Source organism: Ursus maritimus, unplaced genomic scaffold, assembly GCF_017311325.1.
Source record: "Ursus maritimus isolate PB19 unplaced genomic scaffold, ASM1731132v1 scaffold_2, whole genome shotgun sequence".
Lineage (NCBI taxonomy): Eukaryota > Metazoa > Chordata > Mammalia > Carnivora > Ursidae > Ursus > Ursus maritimus.
Genome location: NW_024424452.1, coordinates 1,727,499 through 1,750,192, shown reverse-complemented (window position 1 = coordinate 1,750,192; position 22,694 = coordinate 1,727,499). Strand labels below are relative to the sequence as shown.

General features: G+C 58.4%; 2 protein-coding genes across 2 annotated transcripts in view; one reads left to right on the top strand and one right to left on the bottom strand.

Moving 5' to 3' along the window:
• Positions 1 to 134: 134 nt before the first annotated feature.
• LOC121103978 (proline-rich protein HaeIII subfamily 1-like) lies at positions 135 to 1,596 on the bottom strand. Its single transcript, XM_040635986.1, has 2 exons — positions 1,571 to 1,596; positions 135 to 1,029 (listed from the first exon to the last, which is right to left on the bottom strand). The coding sequence occupies exons 1-2, from the start codon at positions 1,594 to 1,596 to the stop codon at positions 135 to 137; spliced, it is 921 nt and encodes a 306-aa protein (XP_040491920.1).
• The window catches only part of MAD1L1 (mitotic arrest deficient 1 like 1), a 346,750-nt gene continuing 324,289 nt past the window's right edge, over positions 234 to 22,694 (top strand). The window contains exons 1-9 of the mRNA XM_040634676.1: positions 234 to 522; positions 2,368 to 2,530; positions 5,219 to 5,359; positions 7,393 to 7,605; positions 10,018 to 10,109; positions 10,909 to 10,990; positions 11,899 to 12,029; positions 12,146 to 12,260; positions 14,229 to 14,290. Coding sequence (XP_040490610.1) covers positions 2,381 to 2,530; positions 5,219 to 5,359; positions 7,393 to 7,605; positions 10,018 to 10,109; positions 10,909 to 10,990; positions 11,899 to 12,029; positions 12,146 to 12,260; positions 14,229 to 14,290 — 986 coding nt within the window. The 5' untranslated portion in view covers positions 234 to 522; positions 2,368 to 2,380. The remainder of the gene's footprint in view (positions 523 to 2,367; positions 2,531 to 5,218; positions 5,360 to 7,392; positions 7,606 to 10,017; positions 10,110 to 10,908; positions 10,991 to 11,898; positions 12,030 to 12,145; positions 12,261 to 14,228; positions 14,291 to 22,694) is intronic.

The window sequence follows — 22,694 nt, the reverse complement described above, 5'->3', positions numbered from 1 at the left end:
TGGTTCAGGAGGGAAGGAGACCTCAGTTACTGGACGAGGGTCTCTGACTGTGGGAGCTCACAGGGCTCTGGGAGGATAGCCTAGCAGCAGAGTATTTTGCTTTTCCAGTGAGCCCAGAGAAAAGTAAAGATGTACTAATTCAAACCAATACTATAGCGAAATTTTGGCAGTTGTCGAGAGGAGGGAAGTTTGGCCCGAAGAGGCCACCGTTGGGCGGTGCTATTACACACAATACGGTGAGAGGCCACCGCCCTAGTGGAGGTCAGTCCCTCCGAGGGGAGGTGGGCACCCCGACTGGCCCGCGGGCCGGCCTTTGGTGAGAGTCCTCTGGGCGGGATCTCCCGGGAGCGGGCGGCTCCGGGACGCACGCGGAGCTCCCAGGACTCACCGGTGCACAGACCCGGGTCTTTACGGTCGGTCCTGCCCAGGTCTCGCGAGAACGCGGCGGCAGGTCTCGCGATACGCGGGCGCGGGCGCAGAGGAGGGAGATCTGAGCGGCGGCGGCGAGCGGCCAGGACTGAGGTGAGCTGCGGGGCGCCGGGGTCCCCAGTGGGCGGCGGTGGGTGGCGGTCCGGGGACGGGCTGGGTGCGGGCGCTGCCCCCTCTCCCTGCCTTCTCCCCGCCGCACTGGGTTCCTTGGAGCCGGACCGGGGTTGGAGCCGGCTTCTCCAGCGGCGGCGGCGGCGCGGAGCGGGGCCGGGGTCGGAGCGGGACCGGGGTCGGAGCTGGGCCGGGGTCGGAGGGGGACCGGGGTCGGAGCGGGGCCGGGGTCGGAGCGGGACCCGGGTCCGAGCTGGGTTCTCTGGTGGCGGGGAGCGGGGCGGGGGTCCAAGCGGGGCGGACCCTCTCTTGGCGCCTGGGGTCTGGCGGAGCCGCCCCTGTGCTGGGAGTTTGCGGACGGCGGCAGAAGTGCCGGTGCGGTGCCCAGGCCGAGAAGGGCGACTGACAGGCAGCGTGCTCTGCACGCGCAGCCCAGGGGTTGTGATTTCTCGGCGCTTGGGTTTCCGTAGTTGGGTTGAAGATTGGAGTCTGTTGGATAAAGAGGATGGAGCTTGAGCTGCTGGCACATGCCTTGTGCAGCGGCTTAGTTCCAGCAGTTGAAAACGTGTGTGTGCTCTTCATTCCAGTGGATTACCTGCATCAGTTCTTACAGCGGGTGGCCTCTCCCCAGCAGGACATAGTGGCTAAGTTTCCCATTGCGGGATGGAGAGTATGGCCCCGATCTAATCTTGGCATGCGGAGGGGTTTGCCTTCTGGAGCGGACTCTGTAGTCTCCTGCCGCTCCCGCCTGTATCTTCCAGGCTGTCAGCGCTCAGTGCTTGTCCTATTCTGTCTCCCAGTCCGTTTTGCATTGGCAGTGCGGTTGAGAGGTGGAGAGGAGAGCTGTGTTGTCTGGGGTGCAAATGTGGCCTGCAGAGGAGAAGGGCTCTGTTCCCCAACAGGAATTCAGAGTCAAACTAAGATTCCCCACTTTTTTCCTCTGGGGTTTTGGCGGAGAAGTGTTTTCAATCTAATACTTAGGGAAGTCTGTGCGAGCCGGCCTTTAACCTAAGGGGAACACGGTGTGCACCTGTAGGAATTCACGCGTTTGGTCATAATTGTACCTGGGTGGTTCTCCACCCAACTGGCTGGCTGGCAGGTGGGCAGGCACCAGGCCACGGTCAGTACAGGTTTGGGGATGTGGGTTCTTCTTATTATTTTTAATATGTTAATTATTTATTAGAGAGCAAGAGAGAGAGCACAAGGCGGGGCGGGGGGGATGGACGAGCAGACTCCCCGCTCAGCAGGGAGCTTGATACGGGCCATATCCCAGAACCCTGGGATCATGACCTGAGCCGAAGGCAGATGCTTAACCTACGCCCCGGGGGTGTCCTGGGGATGCCGGTTCTTTGCTGTTGCTCATGCTCTGCCCTCCATGCACTGGCTTGTGGAGCGCACTGGACTTCAGAGTGACAGAGACCTGGGTTCCAGTCCGTTCTGTAACTTTCTGAAACCCCACTTTCAGATGTGTGAAATATGTGCAGAAAGATCTAGTTGGCCCGTTGTGCAGCCTGAGCTGTCCTGTGTGAAGTTACAGGCAGAGTGATGGACTGTGGTACCAGTCGCACTCCTGCCCTCTGGAAATATATGATGGACACTTGTCCTCACAGCAACTGTGCCAAGTGGCTCTCGCGAGCCCCGGTTTACAGATGAGTCTGGGCTGCCAGCTAACTGCAAACGTGTGGTTATGAACACTGGGCTGTTGTAAGGACTCCGAGAGGGCACTGGGAGAGTGGGGCCGCCCAGAGGTACCCCCTGACTGGGCCGCTGGTAGAGCCAACGGGGCCTGCAAAGACTCACGGTGACCCCTCCCTTGTCTTCCTCCAGAAGCAAAGTGGCCATGGATGACCTGGGGGAAAACACCACCGTGCTGTCCACCTTGAGGTCTTTGAACAACTTCATTTCTCAGCGGGTGGAGGCAGGGTCTGGACTGGATGCTTCCACCTCTGCCCCAGGTTCTCTGCAAATGCAGTACCAGCAGAGCATGCAGGTGAGCGCCCCGTGTTGAGCCGCATTCTCTGGGCAGGAGGCGCCTGCCCTAGGTGCCAGGTAGGTGTCTCCAAGTAAAGAGAAAGGTTGGGCGTGTCATGGTCTCAGAGTGTAGGCGGCCATATGCAGATCCTGGCTTCAGTCTGCTGTGATGTGGCTTTTACAGTTTTGCTGTAAGAAGTCTTATTTCACCTTATTTCATGTTCTTAGCAACACTTGCTATAGACCATGAAAGAGTGGTTGGTTCTCCTGGAGGACTTGAGGTTCCACAGACTCGGGGTCAGTCTCATGGGGGCAGGGGACCCTGGGGCCACTTGGGGTGGGGGTGGTGTGTGCAGTCCGGCCCCTGCCAGCCTGCACCGCCCCCGCCTCAGGCAGCTGCTGTCCCCTGCTTGTGCAGCTGCAGCCGGTCCCGGTGATGGCCTGTGACAGAGCCGGTGTCCTGTGGCTCTGGGAGCCCTGAGGAGGCCCAGGCAACGTTTGGTAAAACTCATGGTCCTATGTTTGTATGCATTCATTTGCTGAATAATTGAATGATTTTTGTTTGTTTAGTGGACTGAGTTGCTCACTGCCATATTTTGAGAAAGACTTTTTTATTCCAAAATGGGATCTTTTATGTTTGTTTTTGGTGTTAAAGCACTTTTTGGGGAAATGGTGGTGATTGTTTTTTTGTTTTTTGTTTTTTTTTTTTTTAATTCTTGCTCCCTGGAAAAATAAGTTGGCAACTTTGGTCTAAAAAAGTGCTATAATTTTGTTGATGCAAATGTCTGGGAACTTTTGGCCAATGTGTCAGAACTATAGACTCTAGAATTTTGGAGGCGCAGTTCTCACTAAGCTAGTGCTGTGGAGCGCCTCCTCCGTGTGGGGGATCCTGTAGGTGGATGCTGTAGGCGGAGTGAGCTGGTCAGTCTTGTAGCTGCGGGACCCTGACCTGGCCCTGTGCTGCCCCAGCACTTCTGGGAGTGATTTTGTGCCCTACCAAGCCACCCCCAAACGGCAGGTGAGGGAACTGAGAACCTATAGGTCTGGAGAGTCTGGCAGTCCCGGCCCCCCCCCCCCCAGCCTTTTTTTAATGCTCTGTTTCTGTGGGAAGGTGTTTACAGTCAGCTCTGCTACATGTCAGTGTTGGTTTAAATAGAAACATGTTTCAGTTACTGTCCTTCAAATGCAGTTGGTGTGCCAGAGAGATGTGGCCGTGGACTCGTCTCTCTGGGGCTCCTGGCCGCCGTGCAGTAATGCCCACAGAAGCTGGGGGCCGTGCTTCGGAGCGGCTGGGCTCTCACTGCACGCAGAGACTGGGAAGGCCAGTGAGTCTGATGGAGGGTGGACTTCAGAACCCCCAAACTTCAACCGGTGTGAACTGAAATGAGAGAAAATGTCAGAGGATAAAGAAAGTGTGGACTTGGGCTCTCAAAGAGTGTGGGTGGAGAAGATGCCTTCCCTCTGGCCTCGGATCTCTCAGTCTTGGTACTGCTGACATTTGGGGCTGCAGAGTTCTTTGTTTTGCAGGACTTGCTTCTGCCTTGTGGGATGTTAAGGGACATTCCTGGCCTCTGCCCACTGGATGTCAGTAGCAAACACATGCTCCCACCCCCTCTTCTGATAGTCAGCAGTGTCTCCAGATGTCACCAAGTGTCCCTGGTAGAGCTGAGAACCACTCGCTCTCGCCCAGTGCTTCTCAAACTTCAGTGTGCATATGAGTCCCTGAGACTATGTGTAAAAGGGAGTTTCTCATTTGGCATCTCTGGGGTGCAGCCTGAGGTCCTGAGTTTCTTCTTACTGCCCAGGAGCTGCTGTGCTACCGGTCGTTCCTGGAATGGTCAGGCTCTGGTCCATATGAGGATGAGTTCTTGACACAGTCTGTGGTTCTGTGAAACTGCTTGATGTGTCTTCTGAGGCCCTTCAAGGCTTGACCTCACCTTTACCTACCCTTTGTGGTAGGCCAACTTCTAAGACGGCTCTTAAGTGCCTGGCCCCTGGTGGACCACACTTTCTCCCACTTAAACGCTAATGTGGTTTTGTGGCAGCAGGATTTTGCCAACATAATTAAGAAATCAGTCGAGCTGAAGACGGCGGGCCTGACTTACTCAGAGCAGGAGAGGGGTTCTGCATATGCGGGAGTCTCCCTTGCTGGTTTTGGAGGTGGAGAGGGGCACATGGCAAGGGATGTGGGTGACTTCTAGGAGCTGACAGCAGCCCGGGGCTGACAGCAAGGAAGAGGGACCTTAGTCCTCTAGCCGTGTGAATGTGGGAGAGGATCCCAAGGTCCAGATAAATTTGGAGCCTGGCCACCTGTGTGGATTTTAACCTGTGAGACCCTGATCGGACAACCTGGCTGTGTGCCAGGCCTTCTGCCCTTAGAACCTGACTACTAACATGGGGTTTTAGCTGCTAAGTTTGTGGTAACTTGCTACAGGACAATAGGAAACTAACATGCCCTCCTGTCTAGACCAAGCCTACACGCTGTCATCTTAAAGTATACCTTTCTCTTCCTGTTATTATTTCCTCTTTGTTTACTGCCTCCCCCCACCCATTTTCCAGCGAAGGGCCCAGCATCCATCCTTCTTCCCCAAGGCTGAGTAGAGGCCTCGTCGGAGGCAGGTACTCAGTGTGAGTGGTGGACAAGCCACTCTCACCTATTTGGCACAGTGACTGAGGGTTCTCTTTCCCCTGGGTGTGACCTGCTCAGCTGGAGGAACGAGCAGAGCGGATCCGCTCCAAGTCCCAGGTGGTCCAGGTGGAACGGGAGAAGATGCAGATGGAGCTGAGCCACAAGAGAGCGCGAGTGGAGCTGGAGCGGGCGGCCAGCACCAGTGCCCGGCGCTATGAGGTGGGTGTGACCAGGCGGCCCTGGCATCGGGGCGTTGTGCATGGTGCCTGCCAGGCCGTTAGGCAGGTGAGCCTCCTGGCTGGGAGCCTGGGGCTCTGCCTCGTTAGGCCACAGGTGGCAGCTATGCTTGATGTCCTTGACGGGGGCAGCGCACAGGGCATGGCTCTCTGCCATGTCTGCACGGTGAGGTGCTGGCGGCCATGCCTCTCTGCTGAGCTGCCTGTTCTCCCTGCCACCCCTCCCCACCCCCCACTTCCCCACCCCAAAGAATTGGGGTGTAAATCCAGCAGAAATACCAGGTACCACAGGGTGACAGGCTTAGAAAGTCACCGGGTTCTGTAAAGGTCTCAGGTCCAGGCTGGACCAATCTTGCTCACATCTCCAGTCTTGTGGGTACTTCCTGTTGTCCCTGGCTTACCCAGGGCAGACAGGGCAAGTGTAATCCCCCATTACCTAGGGAAGGTGCAGGGTTTTTACTGAGAGCGTAAATCCTTTTTTTTGCTTCGATCAACAGCACTTTGCCAGAGGTTTTCAATAAGTGCTCATGATTTGTGGAAATGCTGCCAAGACTCGGGCAGAGCGTTGGACCGGCAAGTCTTTGACCTGCCTACGCTTCCCCAAGGGTGGATGTCTGGCCCCATTCTTGCCTTATGTGGCATATTTGCATGCTTTCCTAGGCCTGTAAAAATAGCAGATGTCTTCAAGGGTGTGATGCTGATTGAATATGTATTTGACCCTGGTATGCAGGCTTCTGGCTGTGGTGTGCCGCGGGGGCCTAGTAGCCCAGGAACGTGGCCTACCAGTGGGTCCCACGGCCTTGGCATTGATTCTGGTGTTGTTCCCAGGGCTTCCTCTTAGGGTGGGGCTTTAGCTGATGTTCTGGATTGTCCTAGGAGGGACAGTCCCAGAGGAAGGGACAGGGAGAGGCCGTGGGAATCTTGCTGCTCTTGAAAGTGCATTATTAGGGCTGGAGGTGGCACCAGGAACCATCAGATGGTAGGAATTGTGGTGTTGGTGCTGCTGCCCTGGCTCTCAGGCAGATGGCATGGGATATGGAGCTATTGGAATTTTTCTGAGCCATTAGTTCATCAAGGGCAATAACTGTCCTGGCTGCCCTGGGTCTCCAGGGTGCGGTGCGGGCCATGGCACTTTATAGGTGCTTAGAATATGTTGTAATGAGTAGGGAGGTTTGTTGCATGGTTGGTGGAAGTCTTTTTTTGGGGAAATTGAAGGGTGCAGGCTGAGCTCAATCCCGGGTCCTCGCTTTGCTTGGCCTTCCTCTGAGAGGCCTTTCCCTTCCCACCCACAGACGTGGCTGAATGTGACCTGGAATCACCTGAGCCGGTGGCTTTCAAATTGTTCCTTTGAGTCTTGGACATCTATCATGGTTTTTCAGGGACTGCCAGTTTGTCCGTGGGTGGGGATCTCAGAACCTCCCAGATGGTGAGACTTTGGTTGGTGTCTGAGGTCTGGGGACCTGCAGGGTCTGCCCCATGTGTCCTTGGGACGGGCAGCCCGCATAGAGATGCTACAGACTGCTCTGTGGTGGGCTGCCCGGGGCCCTCATTCTGGAAGGGTCCCCTGACTCTTCCGTTGAGTGGACGGCGTCCCTCCGCGTTCATTCAGCTCCTGCTTGGTGCTGGGCTGGAGAGGCCTGGTTGGAGCACTGGCCTCGGGAGTGCTGGTGGGCCTTCTGCAGCACCGCCTCCCAGGGAAAGGCCAGAGGTCAGCAGCATCAGGTGCCCACTCGGTGGTCCCTTTGCTTCTGGGGCTGAGGCTGAGCTCCTGTGTGGCTGACTGCTGACTCCCGAGACCCCCCGGGTCCATCAGGGTGAGGAGTCTTAGTCTTGGGGCTGCCTTCCCAGCATTAGATGCACGGTGGTTCTGAAGGTCTGCGGGAGGGGACGGGCCTGGCCTCTAGTGGTGTGAGCGGGGCCTGCTGCGTGACCGGCGCCAGGGTCAGAGGGGTCCCCGTCCCGAAGGACGGCTGGGCTGGGCCCCCCCACTCCCACTCACTGTCTCCGCTCCGGCAGCGCGAGGTGGATCGCAACCAGGAGCTCCTGACGCGCGTCCGGCAGCTGCAGGAGCGGGAGGCCGAGGCGGAGGAGAAGATGAAGGAGCAGCTGGAGCGCCACCGGCTGTGTAAGCAGAGCCTGGACGCCGCGGGCCGGAAGCTGCGCGAGAAGGAGGACGGCTTGGCTGCGGCCGGCGAGGTGAGGGCTGTCCCAGGGTGGCGTTCCTCAGGGGTCAGGCGTGGGTGCCCCGGGGCGCCCCCAGCGCAGCGCTGGGTGGCTCCTCCACCTCCCGCCGCGTGTGCGTGGTGTTCGCGTCGTAATTCCAGTAAAAATACTCATTTTCCACTCCGTGGCCTTCAGTTCATAAATCAAACACTTAGTCTTTGTAATTATGACTTTTAATAGTGGACTCATCTGTGTGTCGTCATTAAAAGCTTTCCTTACGTGCGCGCATCGTGGTAGATGTATGTACGTGCACGTGTGTGCGGCGGGTAGCGCGTGGCTTTTGGCTTCTGTGACTGATGCTGTCGTAGTCCCAGGAGTGGGGTTTCAGGTCTCTGGGGACAGCGTCCGGCCTTTGCCTCCAGTTGCTGTGTTGTGCTGGTAGCGTTGTGGAGGGCTTCGGTTTCCCTGTGGCTTTACCTGTCATGGATGGTGGTATCTTCTGGAAACACTTAGGGTTTTTTTCCCTCTTCTGAAGATGTAAGGGTTGCCCTGAATTTGCATTTCTTTGATCATTAGCAGGTCTGTTAGTATCTGAGAACGTTTTGAGCCAGCGCATAGATGAACTGTAGTCCCTACTAAGTCTCTACCAGTTGAAGGTTGTATAAATTTTAGAAACAGAGCCCAAACATTGGTGCTGGTGGAAATTGGACTCTCCTGACCTTCCCTGTCCCTTTGCTGTGGCGCCTCGGATCACAGGTGCAGCGAGGGAAAAGACGAAGTGCTGCCGGGGTGGGAGCAGGGCACGGGATCATTGGTATTCCGTCTCCGCGTGCTTTTCTCTACTTGATAGATCTCGGGAAGCAGGCTGCAGGTTATTTTTGCCTTGGCAACGCTGGAGAGCATGTTAAGGTTGTTCCTACATCTGTCTTCTGATGTGGATGTTGGCAGGAGAGGAGCCGTGATCAGTCTCAAGCAAGTCCCCGTGTCGCCCTTGGCTTGCCTGGGCTGCGTTCTGGAGGCTGTGCACTCTGTTCAGTGAAGAGTGAGGTGGGGGGAGACTTTTGCCACAGAGGTTGCAAACAGGGTGAGAGAGGGGCCAAGGGTGTGAATTTGATGGCTAGTCAGGATGGAGGACCCTGCATTTTGTTTCCGTTACTTTGTATCTCCTGGGAGAAGCCTTCCCTGATGACTCCGTTGTCACTGCCCCCGCATGCGCGCTCACCACCATGCCTGGGTTGAATGCTCATCCCCAGGAAGTCCTCTTACTGACCGCTGGGCTTCCCCACAGCTGGGTCCTGTGTGTGGCCAGCCCTCTGACTCCATGTCTCGCACAGCGCCTGGTGTCCAGTGTGCGTTAATTGGATTCAGGAAGACTTCTCAAAGGCTGATTTCCTAGTTAAATGTATTTTAGTAGTTTCGTCTTCTGTGATGCCCAGGTTGTTAGGCACCCTGGTAACACCCTAGTAACAGAGCAGACCGTGCAGATGGGTGGAGTACGGATGTGGACGGCCTGTGTCAGCCTCCCCTGGGGAATGTGGGTCCTGGGTTGGTGTGGCCTCCTGGGCCAGCTGAGAACGTGTCAGACTCCTTGTCAGCAGGGGGTGCCCTGGGACTGCTGGTGTCCCTCACTGCAGGAGTTTGCTGGACCGGGTCCTTGTCCTCCACTCCAGGTTAATTTACAGTGATGCTTCTGAGCGGGCTTCCCTGGTGGCCTGATCGGCGAGCTGGCTTCCCCTGGGAAAGCCACAGAGGGAGAGCAGTCACCGGATGGTCACTAGGAGGTCACCTGGTGAGGGTGCGGTCTGATGGAAGGGCAGCAGGTCTGCCCCTGAAAGTACTGAGGCTCAGCCCTGGGCCAGCCTCCCCAGCCCCGGCTTCCTGGCTGAGGGCATGCCTACGCTTTCCCCAAGGGTGGATGTTTGGCCCCATTCTTGCCTTCTGGCTGGGGGCATGAAGTCTGCACGGCATTCCCATGGCTCCTCCGTTCTGGGGGCTCCTGTAGCATCATTCTGAAGACTGTCTCAGTCCCCTGTTTCTGACCTCTTGGCCAGACCTGGCTGTGGTTCACAGGGAGTGTTTTAGCTGGGATGGCATAGTGGGGTTCCTTCGGGGTGGAGAGACCAGGGCAGGCATGGAGGGAGAGCCACACAGGCACATTGGGCACAAGTGAGGGTCCCAAGTGACAGATGTCACAGGGCATGGGCCTCTCTTGGCAGGCAGCCCATCACCATATCCCAGTCTTTTCCCATTTGCTTGAGGGAAACGTGAGGCAGCCCGGGATACTCTGGGTTTGGGTTGACCAGTCTCCCCCCAGGTCGTGTGTTATAAAGGAGAAGATGGTTCGGTCCCTGCCCGTGGGAGGGGCGTGGCATGTGCAGGCTTTTTTGGGGACATTTGTCCTTGGGCTTGTGGGTCAGGAGCTCACCTCTGTGTGTGCGTCACAGCCTGTAAGCAACTGTGCCCCCCCCCCCCCACCAGTTGCAGTGGAGCGTGATGAACCAGGAGATGCAGGTGAAGAGCCTGGAGTCTGAGAAGCAGGAGCTCAAGGAGCAGCTGGCCTTGCAGCACAAGTGAGTGGCTGTGCTGGGTCGGGGGGCAGTGCTGCCAGGTGAGCCTGCCCATGGGTCGCTCTGGGTCCAGTCAGCCTGAAGCCTGTTGCGGCCTGTGACGGGCTGCGCATCCGGTGGTTACCGGTGTGGGGGACCGTGAACAGGAAGGCCTGGGCGCGTCTTCCTGTGCCCTCTGTGGTCTGAGCACCCAGTGACCACGCGTGCCGTCTGTGCAAGCTCTGAGGACCTACAGGTGCCCTTCGGGTCTGTCCTCCCCATCCACAGGCTGTTGGCGGCAGACACAGGGGCCACTGAAGTAAGGATGTTCTGAGAACAACAGTGGGGGGCAGTCATTTCTTCCTGGGGCTGGGACGCCTGCTCACAGAGAGCTTCCCAAGAACTGTGTGGGGCACCCCTGGGGCAGGTGGGTTGTGGGCCGAGGGGCCATCCAGGCAGAGGCCGCGTTCTGAGCGGACATGGAAGTCTGAATGGTAAGAGGGCGGAATTCTCTCGCTGTGATCTAGGCCTTTACCTTCGCAGGTGTTGTCCTAGGAGAACTCTGGATGCTCATGGGCAGGGGTGGGGGTGTGCAGGGGGGTGGTCATGGGAAGGTTCTTGGCTGTGGCTGTGCCCGCGGTGCGCAGCGAAGATGAGGGAATAGAGCCTGGGGTGTGGACTTAGCCACTGCCCTGACCTGAGGAGACTGAGGCCGCAGTGCCCTGGGGTCTGGGGGTCCGCGTTGGAGAGCCCCTCGGGTGAGGGCAACTGCTGGCCTTACCACTTACCTCTTTCTGCACGTGATGTGCTTTTCTCTCGATAGGAAATGTCAGGAGGCTAATCAGAAGGTTCAGGAGCTCCAGGCCAGCCAGGAAGTGAGGGCCGACCAGGAGCAGAGGATCAGAGTGAGTCACTCCGTGTCAGGCGCACGCTGTGTCGGTGGGTGTCCCGGTGGTAGTCTCAGCCATCCTGCTGCTTTAGCTGGGGCACCCTTTGGGCATCCGGGGACGGTGAGCTGCCCGTGCCCAGGGTGCTGTTGACACTGTCGCTTGTCTCTGTGTGTGCCGTGCCTGTGCTCAGGGCTGGGGCTGCTGCCCCCCAGCTCTTCTTCCTTGTCAGGCCTCAGGCCTCCGGCCTCCTGGCTCCTCCTGCCTCTGCTCTCCCATGTGCTGTTCTCTGGCTGCAGTGCCTGCCCGGCTCTGGGACGTCACTTCTGTTTAGCTCCTGGCCCACTTCCCGGAGTATGCTCACCTGCACGGCACGGTGTCTGCCTTTCTCCCAGACTCCATGTGCGGAGACCTTACCTGCATCCCGTGTCGCCCTGTCCCTGCTGCTTGACCCTGTACCTGGCACAGAGCTGGGCCCTGTTGATGTTTGTTGACTGACTGACTGATTTGGTCCTGATCAGCAAGCACTGAGCTTGTTCGGTGACTTGCCGCTGATGGATGCCAGCTGTCCCTAGTGTGTCTCAAGGGGACTGCAGGTGGTAAAGGAAGGCCGTTGTCAGTGTGGAAGAGACTCCCTTGTTATACGGGCGCTAGTGTGGCAGGAGCGGGTCTAGGAGGGGAGGAGTGCCGTGTTTTACTGATGTGTTTATTCAGGGAGCCTTGGCTGCCTGTCCTTGGGCAGGTGTGCGCCAGGGCCCTGCCCCTGAGGACAGTGCAGCGCAGAGGTGTGACCCCAGCCCGTGGCGCCACGTCAGGGTGCCCTGGAAGCGAACACGGAGGACGCGGCACAGAGGCACACCTGGAGTCTCAGAGGAGGGCTGGGCCACAGTGGTCGACTTTGCCCTCTCTGTCTTGGCCTCACTCAGGATCTGGAGCAGAAGCTGTCCCTGCAGGAACAGGACGCTGCGGTAGTGAAGAACATGAAGTCTGAGCTGGTGCGGCTGCCCAAGATGGAGAGGGAGCTGAAGCAGCTGCGGGAGGAGAGCGCCTACCTGCGGTGAGGCGGGCGCGGGGCGGGCTGGCGAGTGCGGGGCGGGCGCGGGGCGGCACCCTGCTACACTCCTCCTCCTGGGCATGTGGCGTTTTGAGGGACTTTGTTTCTGGTCCTGCCAGGGAGATGCGAGAAAGCAATGGGCTGCTCAGGGAGGAGCTGGAGGGGCTGCGGCGGCGGCTGGGGCGCCAGGAGAAGATGCAGGAGAGTCTGGTCGTCCTGGAGCTGGAGAAGGAGGTGGGTCCGGGGGACAGTGAGCGGGTTGTTCCCTGTGGGTGTCCTCTGTCTGCCTGGGGACCCTGGGTGTTCCAGTCCGGCGTTCCAGTTCCCCTCCTGAAATGTGGGTGTGCCGGGCTGCTGTGTTGGGCTGAATAGCAGCCCCAGAGCTGTGCCTGCCCCTGTGCAGGTGCTCATGAGCCGGCCTGTGGCGGGGAAACCGCTGGGTGAGCCCAGTGGGCCGTTGTCACGAATTCTTGCATGGACGGGGGACATGGGGGGGAATCAGGTGTCATGCGGGGAGGACATGACCCCCCTGCTGCTGGGGTGTGGGAGACGGAGGAGGGCCTCTAGAAGCTGGAGAGGGCTGGAAATGGGTTCTTCCCAAGAGCCTCCAGAAGGAGTTGTAAGAGCGTGTGTTGTATTGTTCTCAGCCACCTGGTGGAAGTGGAAAAGGTGATCTAGGCAGTGAGTCAGAGAGACGAGGCCGGGTGGGACCCTTGACACCAACCTTGTTCCCACCCGCAGACGTGAGCAGGTGCCCAGGCTCCGTTTCTCCTGCTTGCGTCTGCTGTTGGGACTCGCAGTGGCGTTTTGTGGGGCGATGTGGCAGAGCTGGCCATAGGACTTTGTGCAGCAAGCGTCCCACTTCTCCCTTGTTAGTGCGGGGACGCAGAAGCTCTGTCTCACCCAGTGCACACAAGTGACACCAGCACTTAGCCTCCTGGCCTCTGGCCCTGGGTCTTGCTGTCCTTCTGCGCTGCCTCACCTCCAAGCCACGGGGCCCTCTGTTGTGTCCTGGGGGTTGGATGTGCCGGGAGCTGCCCTGTACTTGGCCAGACGGGCCTGTGGCCTCGCGGGGTGGGAGCCGAGCTCCTCTAGGATGCTGGCATACATAGGAACTTAGCCTGAAGACGCAGCCCCAGACGGAGCAGTGTTTCCTCTGGGCAGTTCTGAAATTGGTCAGGATCCTGTCTCGAGAGTCGTACTGCTTCGTGTGAAATCCTGCCACGGATGTCTGCTGGCTGTGTGACCCTGGGCAAGTCACTTAACCTGTCTGCCTCCATAATGAGGAGTAACAGTGTCTGCCTTGCAGGGTCGTGAGGGCTTCGTGAATTCACGTCATGTGCTTAAACAGTGCCTGGCCCCTGGTAGACGGTCACTGAGCATTGGCTCTCGAGACAGAGTCGTTAAGCAGCCCATGCCCTGCACGTGATAGGGCCAGCGGGTGACTGAGTGAATGCGGTGATGCCAGCAGGGCACTTGGCCTGGGCAGAGGTGGGGGGAGGCCAGACAGAGGCCCATGGTCCTTGCCCTCACATTGCTTACGTTCTAGGAGAGGTGGGGGTGGGGGGGACTCTAACGTGGGATGTGGGTCAGCATGGGAGAGAGTGTGAGATGCAGGGTCAGGCAGCCCCACGTGCAGTGCCAGGTGGGCGGGGCATGTCCCCACCTTCTGTTCTCCCTGTGGGGCCCCGGGCCCTAGTCGGCCATGTCAGCTGGGGGTAGTTGGCTCTAGGGCCAAGTGCATCTGCTGTGGGGCCTGGCATCCTGTGGAGCCCCAGGACTGTGGGAGAGGCAGCGAGTTCTTGTGGTTTTACTGCCCAGGTCTGCCCTGGGGCGCGGCCTGTTTCTATGGGACCACGCCTGAGGCTGTGTGCCACCCCTGTCTCTATTCCGCAGGGACCTTACCTGATTCCATGGGACCGGGAACAAATGAGGTGCTGAGCGTGCTTGTCGTGGGAGTAAGCTCTCTGCTCCGGAGCAGACTCGGAGCACGTAGGCGTTTAGTCAGAGATAAGAGCAGGCTCTTCTGAGGGATCAGGGAGACTTAACATCCTCCTCATCGCCGTCACCTTGGCGTGAGGCGCTTTGGTCTGGGGACTGAGGTGGGGTTGCGTAAAGAAGGGTAGCAGGCGGCCGTCGAGGCCTCAGAAGGGAGATGCTGGGGTTGCGGTGCTCTTAGCGTTCGCCTCCTTGTCTTTCCAGAGGCTGCTGGCCAAGCTGCAGAGCTGGGAGCAGCTGGAGCAGACCATGGCCTTGAGCATCAGGTAGGCGGAGGGCGCCGGTGCCTCGAGGGGCGGGGGGCCGTGGGCACCTGCGGGGGCTGCTCCTGCGGGGCCGCTCAGGTCGGATGAGGTGCTTTCACCGTGGGCGGGAACGGGACCGAAGTGACTCTCCTGCTGCAGTGTGAACAACTTCTCATTTAAGGTTGGCTAGCGGCGTGCTGGCAGGGATCTGATGGCCCTGCGTCATCGGGCTTTGCGGAAGGGTTTCTTCGTGTATGCTGAGGGAGTAATTGCTTTTGGGGCAGGCCATTCCTTTTAGGCAAATACAAACAGCGGAGGTGAACTGAGTTGGGGGGAAAGGGAGCACACCATCGTGGAGGATTGTCATGCCCGTCAGGCCCCCGCAGCAGCCTCGGCTCATCTGTGTAGAGCTGATGCCAGGGGAACGGCAGGTTGCGGGCGGGCCGTGGTGCGGGCTGCTGGGTGGGGCACTGGTGTCTCGCTCTCCGATGGGGAGCACGGCCGGGGCAGGCATCTTTCCACCGCTCCCTGCCCCCAGTCCCACATGTTGTGCCGCCCGCTCCTCCTCTTTCTCCAGCGTTGCTGCCTGTTCCTCGGTCCCCAGGACTCTCTGGCCCCCTGTGGACTGACTCTTCCCCACAGCTTTGTCACTGTCTCGTTGTTCCAGTCTGGGAGAGGGGTGGTAGGAGATTGATCGTTCCGATGCGTCCTTGGAGCTGTGGTGTTGCAGGAGCCTTTGGTTTTGTCTGCTTGTGTGACTTTCAGACTGTAGCTTCTCGGTTGTCTTTCGTGCTGCTCTTGGAAACTGGGCCAAGATCGAGAACGTTCTTTAAAGGGCTGTCCTGTGATGACACTGTCCTGCTGCTGGTTCTGGAACCTGTGGCAGTTCTGATCAGCATTATTGATGCCGCTGTGCATCCCTTGAAAATGCCTCCTCGTCGTCTCTTTGCCTGGCTGAGTCACAGCGGACCGACGAGACCGCTGTTCGCACTTGAACCGCACCTGCAGGACCCAGGCTCGTGCAGGGCCGGCCCAGTGGGGCCTAACTGTTCTGTGCTTCCTCCTGCTGTCTGCACTTATTAGCTCACCGGAAAGCTTCCCTCCTGCTCCCAGGGAGGCTTGTCAGAAGAGAAGCCTCCGTGACTTCTTTCTTGTGCGGGAGATCAGAGGCTCACGCGTGCCCGATCGGCCCAGCTGCAGTGTGTCTGCACGCCCAGCGTGGGCCACAAAGCACTCACCATCAGTCAGGCCCGGGGCTGGGGCACAGCTGGTGGCCGTCTCTGGCCCGGATGGGAAGCGCGGCTACTCCTCCAGCCGTTTGGTCTCACTTCCAACCAGAGGGCCTCCCCTGAGTGTGGCTGCTGTGTGGGGAGCAGACCACCAGCTGGGGCCGGGCATCTGCCTGGTCACCTGCTTGTGCGTGTCGTGTGTTCACCTGGTGGCCGGGCCCGGGGGAGGGGAGGAAGAGGGTGTTTGGAGGTCTGTCAGACGTGACGGGTCGGGGCCGGTGGTGGGAGAGCGGATTGTGTAGGGCAGAGACTGGTGTCCTGCCGGCCCCTGACAAGTGGGCCCCTCTTCAAGCCTGTGCCTGGCTCTGGGCCAGTTTTCTTGCTGCTGGGAATGCAGCGCGGGCCTCGCTGTGGGTGTGGTGACACGGTCACACGCTGCAGCGGCGGTGGCTCACGCTGCAGAGCGGTGCTCGTGTCCCTTCTGAGTGGCCGGACGTCCTGTAGGGGGCAGGTTTTGTTTCATGTGCTTTGTCACCCTGTCCCTGGTCCCTTCCGGGGGCACTTTGGAAACCCCAGCTTCTCCTTTTTACCCCTCCTGTCCCCAGTAGGGTGCTTGGGCAGGCTTTGCCTCCTGCCACTCTGCCCCACGAAGGGAGTGCGTGCGTGTCATGTAACAGTTGGTGGGTCACAGACTTGTGTGTTGCCTGTTGTCAGAGCCGTGTGGAGCGTTGGGTACAAACGCAGACTCCCCAAGCCCAGTGGATCAGCCTGCCGGGCACTGGACCTGAGTCGTGCATGACCTTGAGTGCTGTGAGGAGGAATTTGGCTCTCCTTTTTTGCTAGGTTTTGGGCAGTTGGAGATTTCTGTGCAGGGAGGATGACTCGTAGGAGCCCACATCTAGTGAAACTGAATATGGGATGGGAAACGTGCAGAGGGAGATAGGGCACAGGGAAAAGTTGGGGTCCCTGTAGGAGGGACGTGGGAGGGAAGGGTGAGAACTGGTCAGGAGCTCTGAGACCGCTGTCTGGGTGCTGGAGGTGGATCTGCCTTGAGTGGCTCCAGGATGGATGCCCTCTGTCACCCTTGCCACGTTCAGGGCAGGGCGTGAGAGGACTGGCTCAGACCCTACTGAACAATGGCTGGGTGTATGTCTGGCTCCAGCTTGGCCCTCATGTGTTGTGGGGAGGTATCTTGTGTCTCATCTTCCACATCTGTTCATGGAAGGACTTTTCTAGAACATTGCCTTCTCCCCATGGAAACATGTTTGTGTGTGGGTGCATGCTAGTTTGGGGGCCCGCTCCCCCACAGCACCATCAGCCGGCTCCAGGAGAGGGCAGTGGGTTGGAGTCCAGCAGATGCCCTTGAAGTAGGAGCTGGAAGGGCAGGGAGGGCCTTCTGACCTGGTGGGTTTGAGTCTCTTGGCCTTTAGGCCAAGGCAGTGTTGTCACTTTGGGGCTGAAGGCACTCACTTGACGCGTGTCGCGACCACCGGCTCTGGGCCGTGTCCCGTGTCTCCTGGGCTTTGAGGGCTGCCGCCACTAGGTGGCACCCCCTCCCCCGTGATCCTGATCCCTCCACCTTGAGAGCCGTGGGGTACGTGTGGATTTCTGGCCCCAAACCTGTTGCCTGCAGCTCTTCCTGGTCCTCTGCTACTCCACGTGGGACTCACGTGTTACAGCCGGGGCCCAGAGGAGCAGGGGTGTGAGGGGTCTGTGGCCTTACAGTCCTGCTGTGCAGCTGTGGGTGGCTGGCCGGCCGCTGTTGTCTGTCCCACACCTACCCTGTTCTTGACTGGTCTCTTTGTGATCCTTAAATGCTTGATGTCTGTGAGCTTCTGGTGTTTCAGACCAGATATTGTCTGCACGGGCTGTCCTCTGTGCACAGGGCTGTGGCTTTTCGCAGATTCTCGGAGGGCCCCATGGCCTAGCAGAGGCTGGGAACATAGATCAGGTCTGACACCTGGGGAGATCAAAACCCCCTGGAGTTCACACAGTGTGACTTTTGTCACCGTTCTCCCAGTTTGGGCTTTCTTAGGCCCCGAGGAGCCTAGAGGTTTCAGGACAGTTGGGTGGAGTTGGCCGAGGTGGTTCCGGCAGTGTAAACCAGTAGGGAAGCCCCTGGGCTGTTTCCTTACCTGCCGGGCAGGCTTGTCCACCTGGATGTTGCTGGACACCTGCCTGCAGCATGTGGGGCGTCTGGGTTAGAGGCAGGTGTGCCTTAGGACTTGGAGAGTCCTGGGTGGGAGGGAATCCTGCTCTAGGCTGGCTGGGGCCCCGCGCACCCAGGGGAGCCCGCAGTGGGGAGGAAGGCGGGCGGGTGTGATGCGTGGATGTCCTCATCGCAGGGCTCTAAAAGCTGAGCGAGGGATTCAGCAGCACACAGAGAGTGCCCGGGTGCAGAGAGCTTTGTCCCGGGAGCACGGCCTCGTGGGGAAGGATTTGAAGGTGCTGGAGGCGGACACCAGGAGACACTTTCTGCGTCCGTGTCAGCCTGGATGTGACTGTCTGGGGCCCTGGAGAAGGACTAACAGAGAGGTGGGGGGTGGGGGGACAGATGGAGCAGAAGGGAGCACCTGCAGCAACAGAAGGGCGCCTCCCCTCAGAGCACTGGTTCGTGTGACTCACTGTTTTAATAGATTAGAGGGGAACACACGTGACCATCTCAATGGATGCAGAAGCATTTGTGAGAGCTTAACACCCTTGCATGAGGAAAACCTCTGAGCAAAGTAGGAGTGGAAGGGGCCGCCCTGGAGCAGCGCCTGCCGACCCTGCAGCTCGCATGCCCTCTCCCCACTCCTCGTCTGTCTGTCACGGTGGCAGTGCAGGCCAGGGCAGAGGGGGGACAGAGGAAGAAGTAAAGCTGCCTCTGGTTGGAGACAAGATGATTGTGCACGTGGGAAGTGTCAGGGCATGTGTAAAGAGCCGCTTGTACTTGGTGAGTCTAACAGGCTCCCGGTTACAAAGACAACATACAAAGGTGGACTGAATTTCTGCGTGCTGGTAGCCAGCAATTAGAAGTACAGGCCACTGACGGTAGCCTCAGAAACGTGGAATACTAGAGGATAAAGTCAGCGAAAATCTGTGCCGTAAAGTGTAAGGTCTTCCTGAGAGAGCTGCCGTGCTCGCGGATTGGAGGAGTCGTGTTGTTGACGTGCCAGTTTGCTACAGTAGGTCCATACGTCCAGTGCAATCCCAGCCAAAGTCCCAGCAGGCATTTTGGCAGAAACCAACAGACTGATTCCGAAATTTTATAGACTTGTTCTTGAAAAAACCCAAGGGCTTACAAAGGTTGATTTCAAGTTACTGTAAAACGTATTGGTCAAGGCGGTGTAGTAGTGGCGTAAGGATAGACATACCCGTCAATGGAAAAGACCAGAAAGTTCAGGAATAATTGAAAAGTATGGAGTCTGTTGGTTTCCGTGAAGGTGATGAGATAATTCAGCAGGAGAGTCAGTCTTGCACAAACGGTGCTGAGGCAGTGGGATGTTGTACGGTCAGATGCAGATCCTCGTCTCGCACCGTTCCAGCATTGAACAGGTGGGGCGCACGCCTACCTGGGGTGAAAACCAAGGCTTCTGGAAGATTAGGACACAAAAGCATGAACCAAAGATGCAGAAAATTGGTAACTGAACGTTCGCCAAAATGAAAAAATACCTTTGTTCCTGGAAAGAACAGTTGAGACAGAGAAGAGGCAAACCCTGCTGTTGGGGGGAGAAAGTATTTGCGGCGCATACACAGGCCTGACCGGAGATTTGTGTCCAGGATTTGTGAAGCATTCTCACAAGTGAGGAAGACAACAGCCGGTTTCTAAAAGCTGGGCAAAAGATGTTGAACAGGAAACTTTACAGAAGAGGGTCTGCGGACGGTAATGAGAACATGACAGCCACTCCATATCACTGTCGTTCGGGGGTGCAGGCGAAGGTCACATGAGATGCTGCGGCTGGCCCAGTAGAGCGGCCGGGACGGTGTGAGCAGCGGCAGCGTGTGGTCGCTGCAGGGGCGAGGGGAAGGCGGCTTGGCGCGCGGGAAACCGTTTGGCAGCTTCCTCCTGTATGTTTACGACAGGCCCCGCAGTTTCATCCTGCGTTCTTAGCCAAGAGAAATGAAAATGTGACCTCGCAAAGACCTGTCCCTAAATGTTCCCAGCAGCCTGATTCCTTTAAGAGCAGAAGTGTGGAGACAACAGGCGTGTCTGTCAGCAGGGGCACGGGCTCACGGAGTGTGGCGTGTCCATGGGGCCGGCCAGACTGCTGTGCGCACGTGAGTCCTGCTCACGCCGGACGCTTGGAGGCCAGTCCGTGTGATGCCCTTTATTTGGAGTTTTCACAAAGGCGAAACTGACTGTAGTGGCCCGCAGGTGAGTGGTTGGGACATGATTGAGCGAGAGAGGTCCTGACAGTGGGCCAGATGTCGCCTGCCCTTGGCTGTCATGGCAGCTGCTGGGGTCAGTTGCGCATCCCATGTCCGTGAAGCCGACCCGTGGACAAAGGCAGGCTGTGGACGGGGTGCTGAGGTGCGCTTTATAAAGCCTTCCTTTTATGGGGCCCACTCCCTAAGCTCCTCAGGCCCCCCATTGCCCTCGCCCTGTGCCACCACTGCCTGGTCCCCCTCACATGGTTCTCGTGCCTAGGGTGCTGTTGTCAGAGAAGGGGCTCAGGGCTGCCCCAGAGGGGCACCTGTCCCCCCAGTCTGGGCACTGCCTGGTGCGTGCTCACGTGGCAAGCTCTGTATGCACCCTCCTGACTCGGTGCTCAGTCCAGATTCTGCACATCTAGTCACTTGATCTCCACCAGTCCTTCTGCACCAGCACGGAGCTCTCTCCTGAGCTGAAGGGCTGAACGCCGTTGTGTGAAGTGGACGAGCTCTGACTGACCTCAGGCCCCTGATGATGGACACTTTGGTTGCTTCCAGTGCAAGCAGCGCCGTACTGGTTGGACAAATTCTTAGAAGTAGTTTTTTTTTTATCTCAAAAGACATACGTGTTTGAGACGGACAGATGGTGCTGAATGGCCCTCCAGAAACGTAATGTTTCCATCCTGGCACACGAGTGGCCTCGCTTAGTTGGGCAGTATGCTTTCAAAGGTTTCAGCAGAGATTCACCGTGGAGCCACGGCACAGCAAGGAGGGCAGGAACCTCCAGTGGGCTGGCTTTTAACAAGCGTGTGGAGCAGTTCCCACTGGGGGAGCCTTATTAAATGGCATGGGATGCATGTGGAGGGCTTCTGGAGTCAAGCCTCTCATTTTATGGAGGAAATAGTTTGCTGGTGGCGGGTGCGCCTCTGTGATTTGGCTCCTTCCCCTGTTCCTTTGTGCCCAAATCTGGCCTGATTTCAGTCCGGCTGGGAGGGCGTAGTGCCTGTCAGGAAGCGTGCAGGTTTGACGGGATTGATGGCGCCAGGGAGGCTGAAGGATGGACAGGTTTTGTTGAAGCCTGGTGGCTGTGCCCCCAAAACTGCTGACCTGTCACCTGCAGTGAGCACAGGAACCAGGTGCTGACCAGGACGCTTCCCTGCAGCACTTGTCGGGCTGGCCAGGTGACCGGTCTTGGGGGTCAGTCTCCCCTGGCCGGTGAGGCCGAGTGCATGATTCCTTCTAAGAGAGCATCTCATTGACCAACCCGGACCCTTTTATGACCCCACTTACTATGGTCGCCACCTGCGATCACCTGGGCGTTGGGTCCGTCAGTACACCAGGTGATGCTGGTGTTCAGGAGGGCGGCCGGGCTGTCCCGCATCTCGGTCTTGGTTCGGTTTCCTGTGGGGTCTGGAGGAGGAGGGAGGGCGAGGGCTTCCTTTGTTCCTTCACTCACTCATTTCTCTGCCAAGAGCTGTTGCCTTGAAGCCTCGGCCCTGGCGAGGCGCCTTCACCCACCCTCAGCTTTCCGTCAGGCCCGCACTCCAGTGCCGTGCTGGGCTCCAGCCCCGGCGGCCCCCGGAGGTGTGCGGGCGGGGGCCGGAGACTTGGGAGCCCATCACAGCCCTGTGCCTCAGTGGAAGCAGGTGCTCCTGGGATGTACTCTTGGCCTGAACTAGCAGCTCGTCCTCCTGGCGCCTGAGTCTCCAGCTTCTTTCTGCCTTGACTTGTTTGATTTCTTTACTGATGATTGGCTGTCTTCAGTCTTGTGAAGTAAGAGCAGGGGCTCGTCTGCAGATGCTCTGGGGGTTTGGAGGGTGGCCGGCCTTTGTGAGCACTGAGTGACTGCGGCCAAGCATTTAAGAAGTGTTTGGCGAGTGAGTCGTGAGGGTGTTAGGACTGCTTTGTCTTTGTGCATTCGTGTCTGTGGTTGTTGTGACTTAGGACGAGCCCTCTTCTGGCCTGCTTGGCTGCGGCGACAAGACGCCTGTGTTATTCATGCTGTTGTGTTCTGGGGGATCCGAGGACACGTGTAGCAGAGAGCTTCTTGGCAACTGCCACCCTCCAGCCACAGCCCTGTCCTGGGCCCAGGGGGCAGCCCCTGGCCGTCCCCGGCTCCCCAGTCAGGTTTCAGATGTGCCTTTGACTGGCCTGTGTCTGCTTTGGACGTGGGTGTGTGCAGCGAGCTGTGGAGGGAGCAGCGTCCCTGACCGGCCGGCTCCCCTGCGGGCCAGCTCTGGCACTTCCAGATGCAGGAGGGTGGCCCGGCCCCGTTGTGGGCACAGCCTTGGCCCCTCTCTGTCTGTGTGCCCATGGCAGGCCATGCTGGCAGCCCTGCGGGGAATGGGAGCAGGGACGCGCTTTCCCACAGGAGCTCTGCCCAGCTCTTCGGGGGCCGTCCCCTGCGTGTGCTCGCCTCGGGCCCCGCAGATGGCAAGGCTGGTCCCAGATGGAAGCGCGTCTGTGCTTCCGCACTTCGTGCTCGGCGCTTGAAGCGCTTTGGAGGGCTTTACTCCGGCTCCGTAGATAGGGCTCTTCTACTTCTGTACCTCCTTTTAAATTGGTTTTAAAAAGTCTAAAGCCAGATAGCAGAAGGATTTAGACAAATTAGGCTGTGCTGGGTTCTCAGGGGATTATGTCGGAGAGAGAGGAACATCTCCGTGTCCAGTTGCTGCAGACTTGGAGACACTTTACTGAAGTCCTCCTGGGGGCGCGGGAGGACATGGCCCTCCCTCGTCCGTACCCCGGCCCCCCATCCCCAGGCAGGGGAGAGGGCACTGGGGGATGCACTGCAGGGGTTGTGGGGAGGATGTGGGGAGGGACTGCAGCGTGAGCAGCAGAGC

Coding starts and splice junctions, on each gene's coding strand:
- LOC121103978 (XM_040635986.1), bottom strand. CDS start 1,596: ATGACCAAACGCGTGAATTCCTACAG. Junction 1,030..1,570: donor AAACGCGTGAATTCCTACAG/GTGCACACCGTG, acceptor TTTATCCAACAG/ACTCCAATCTTCAACCCAAC.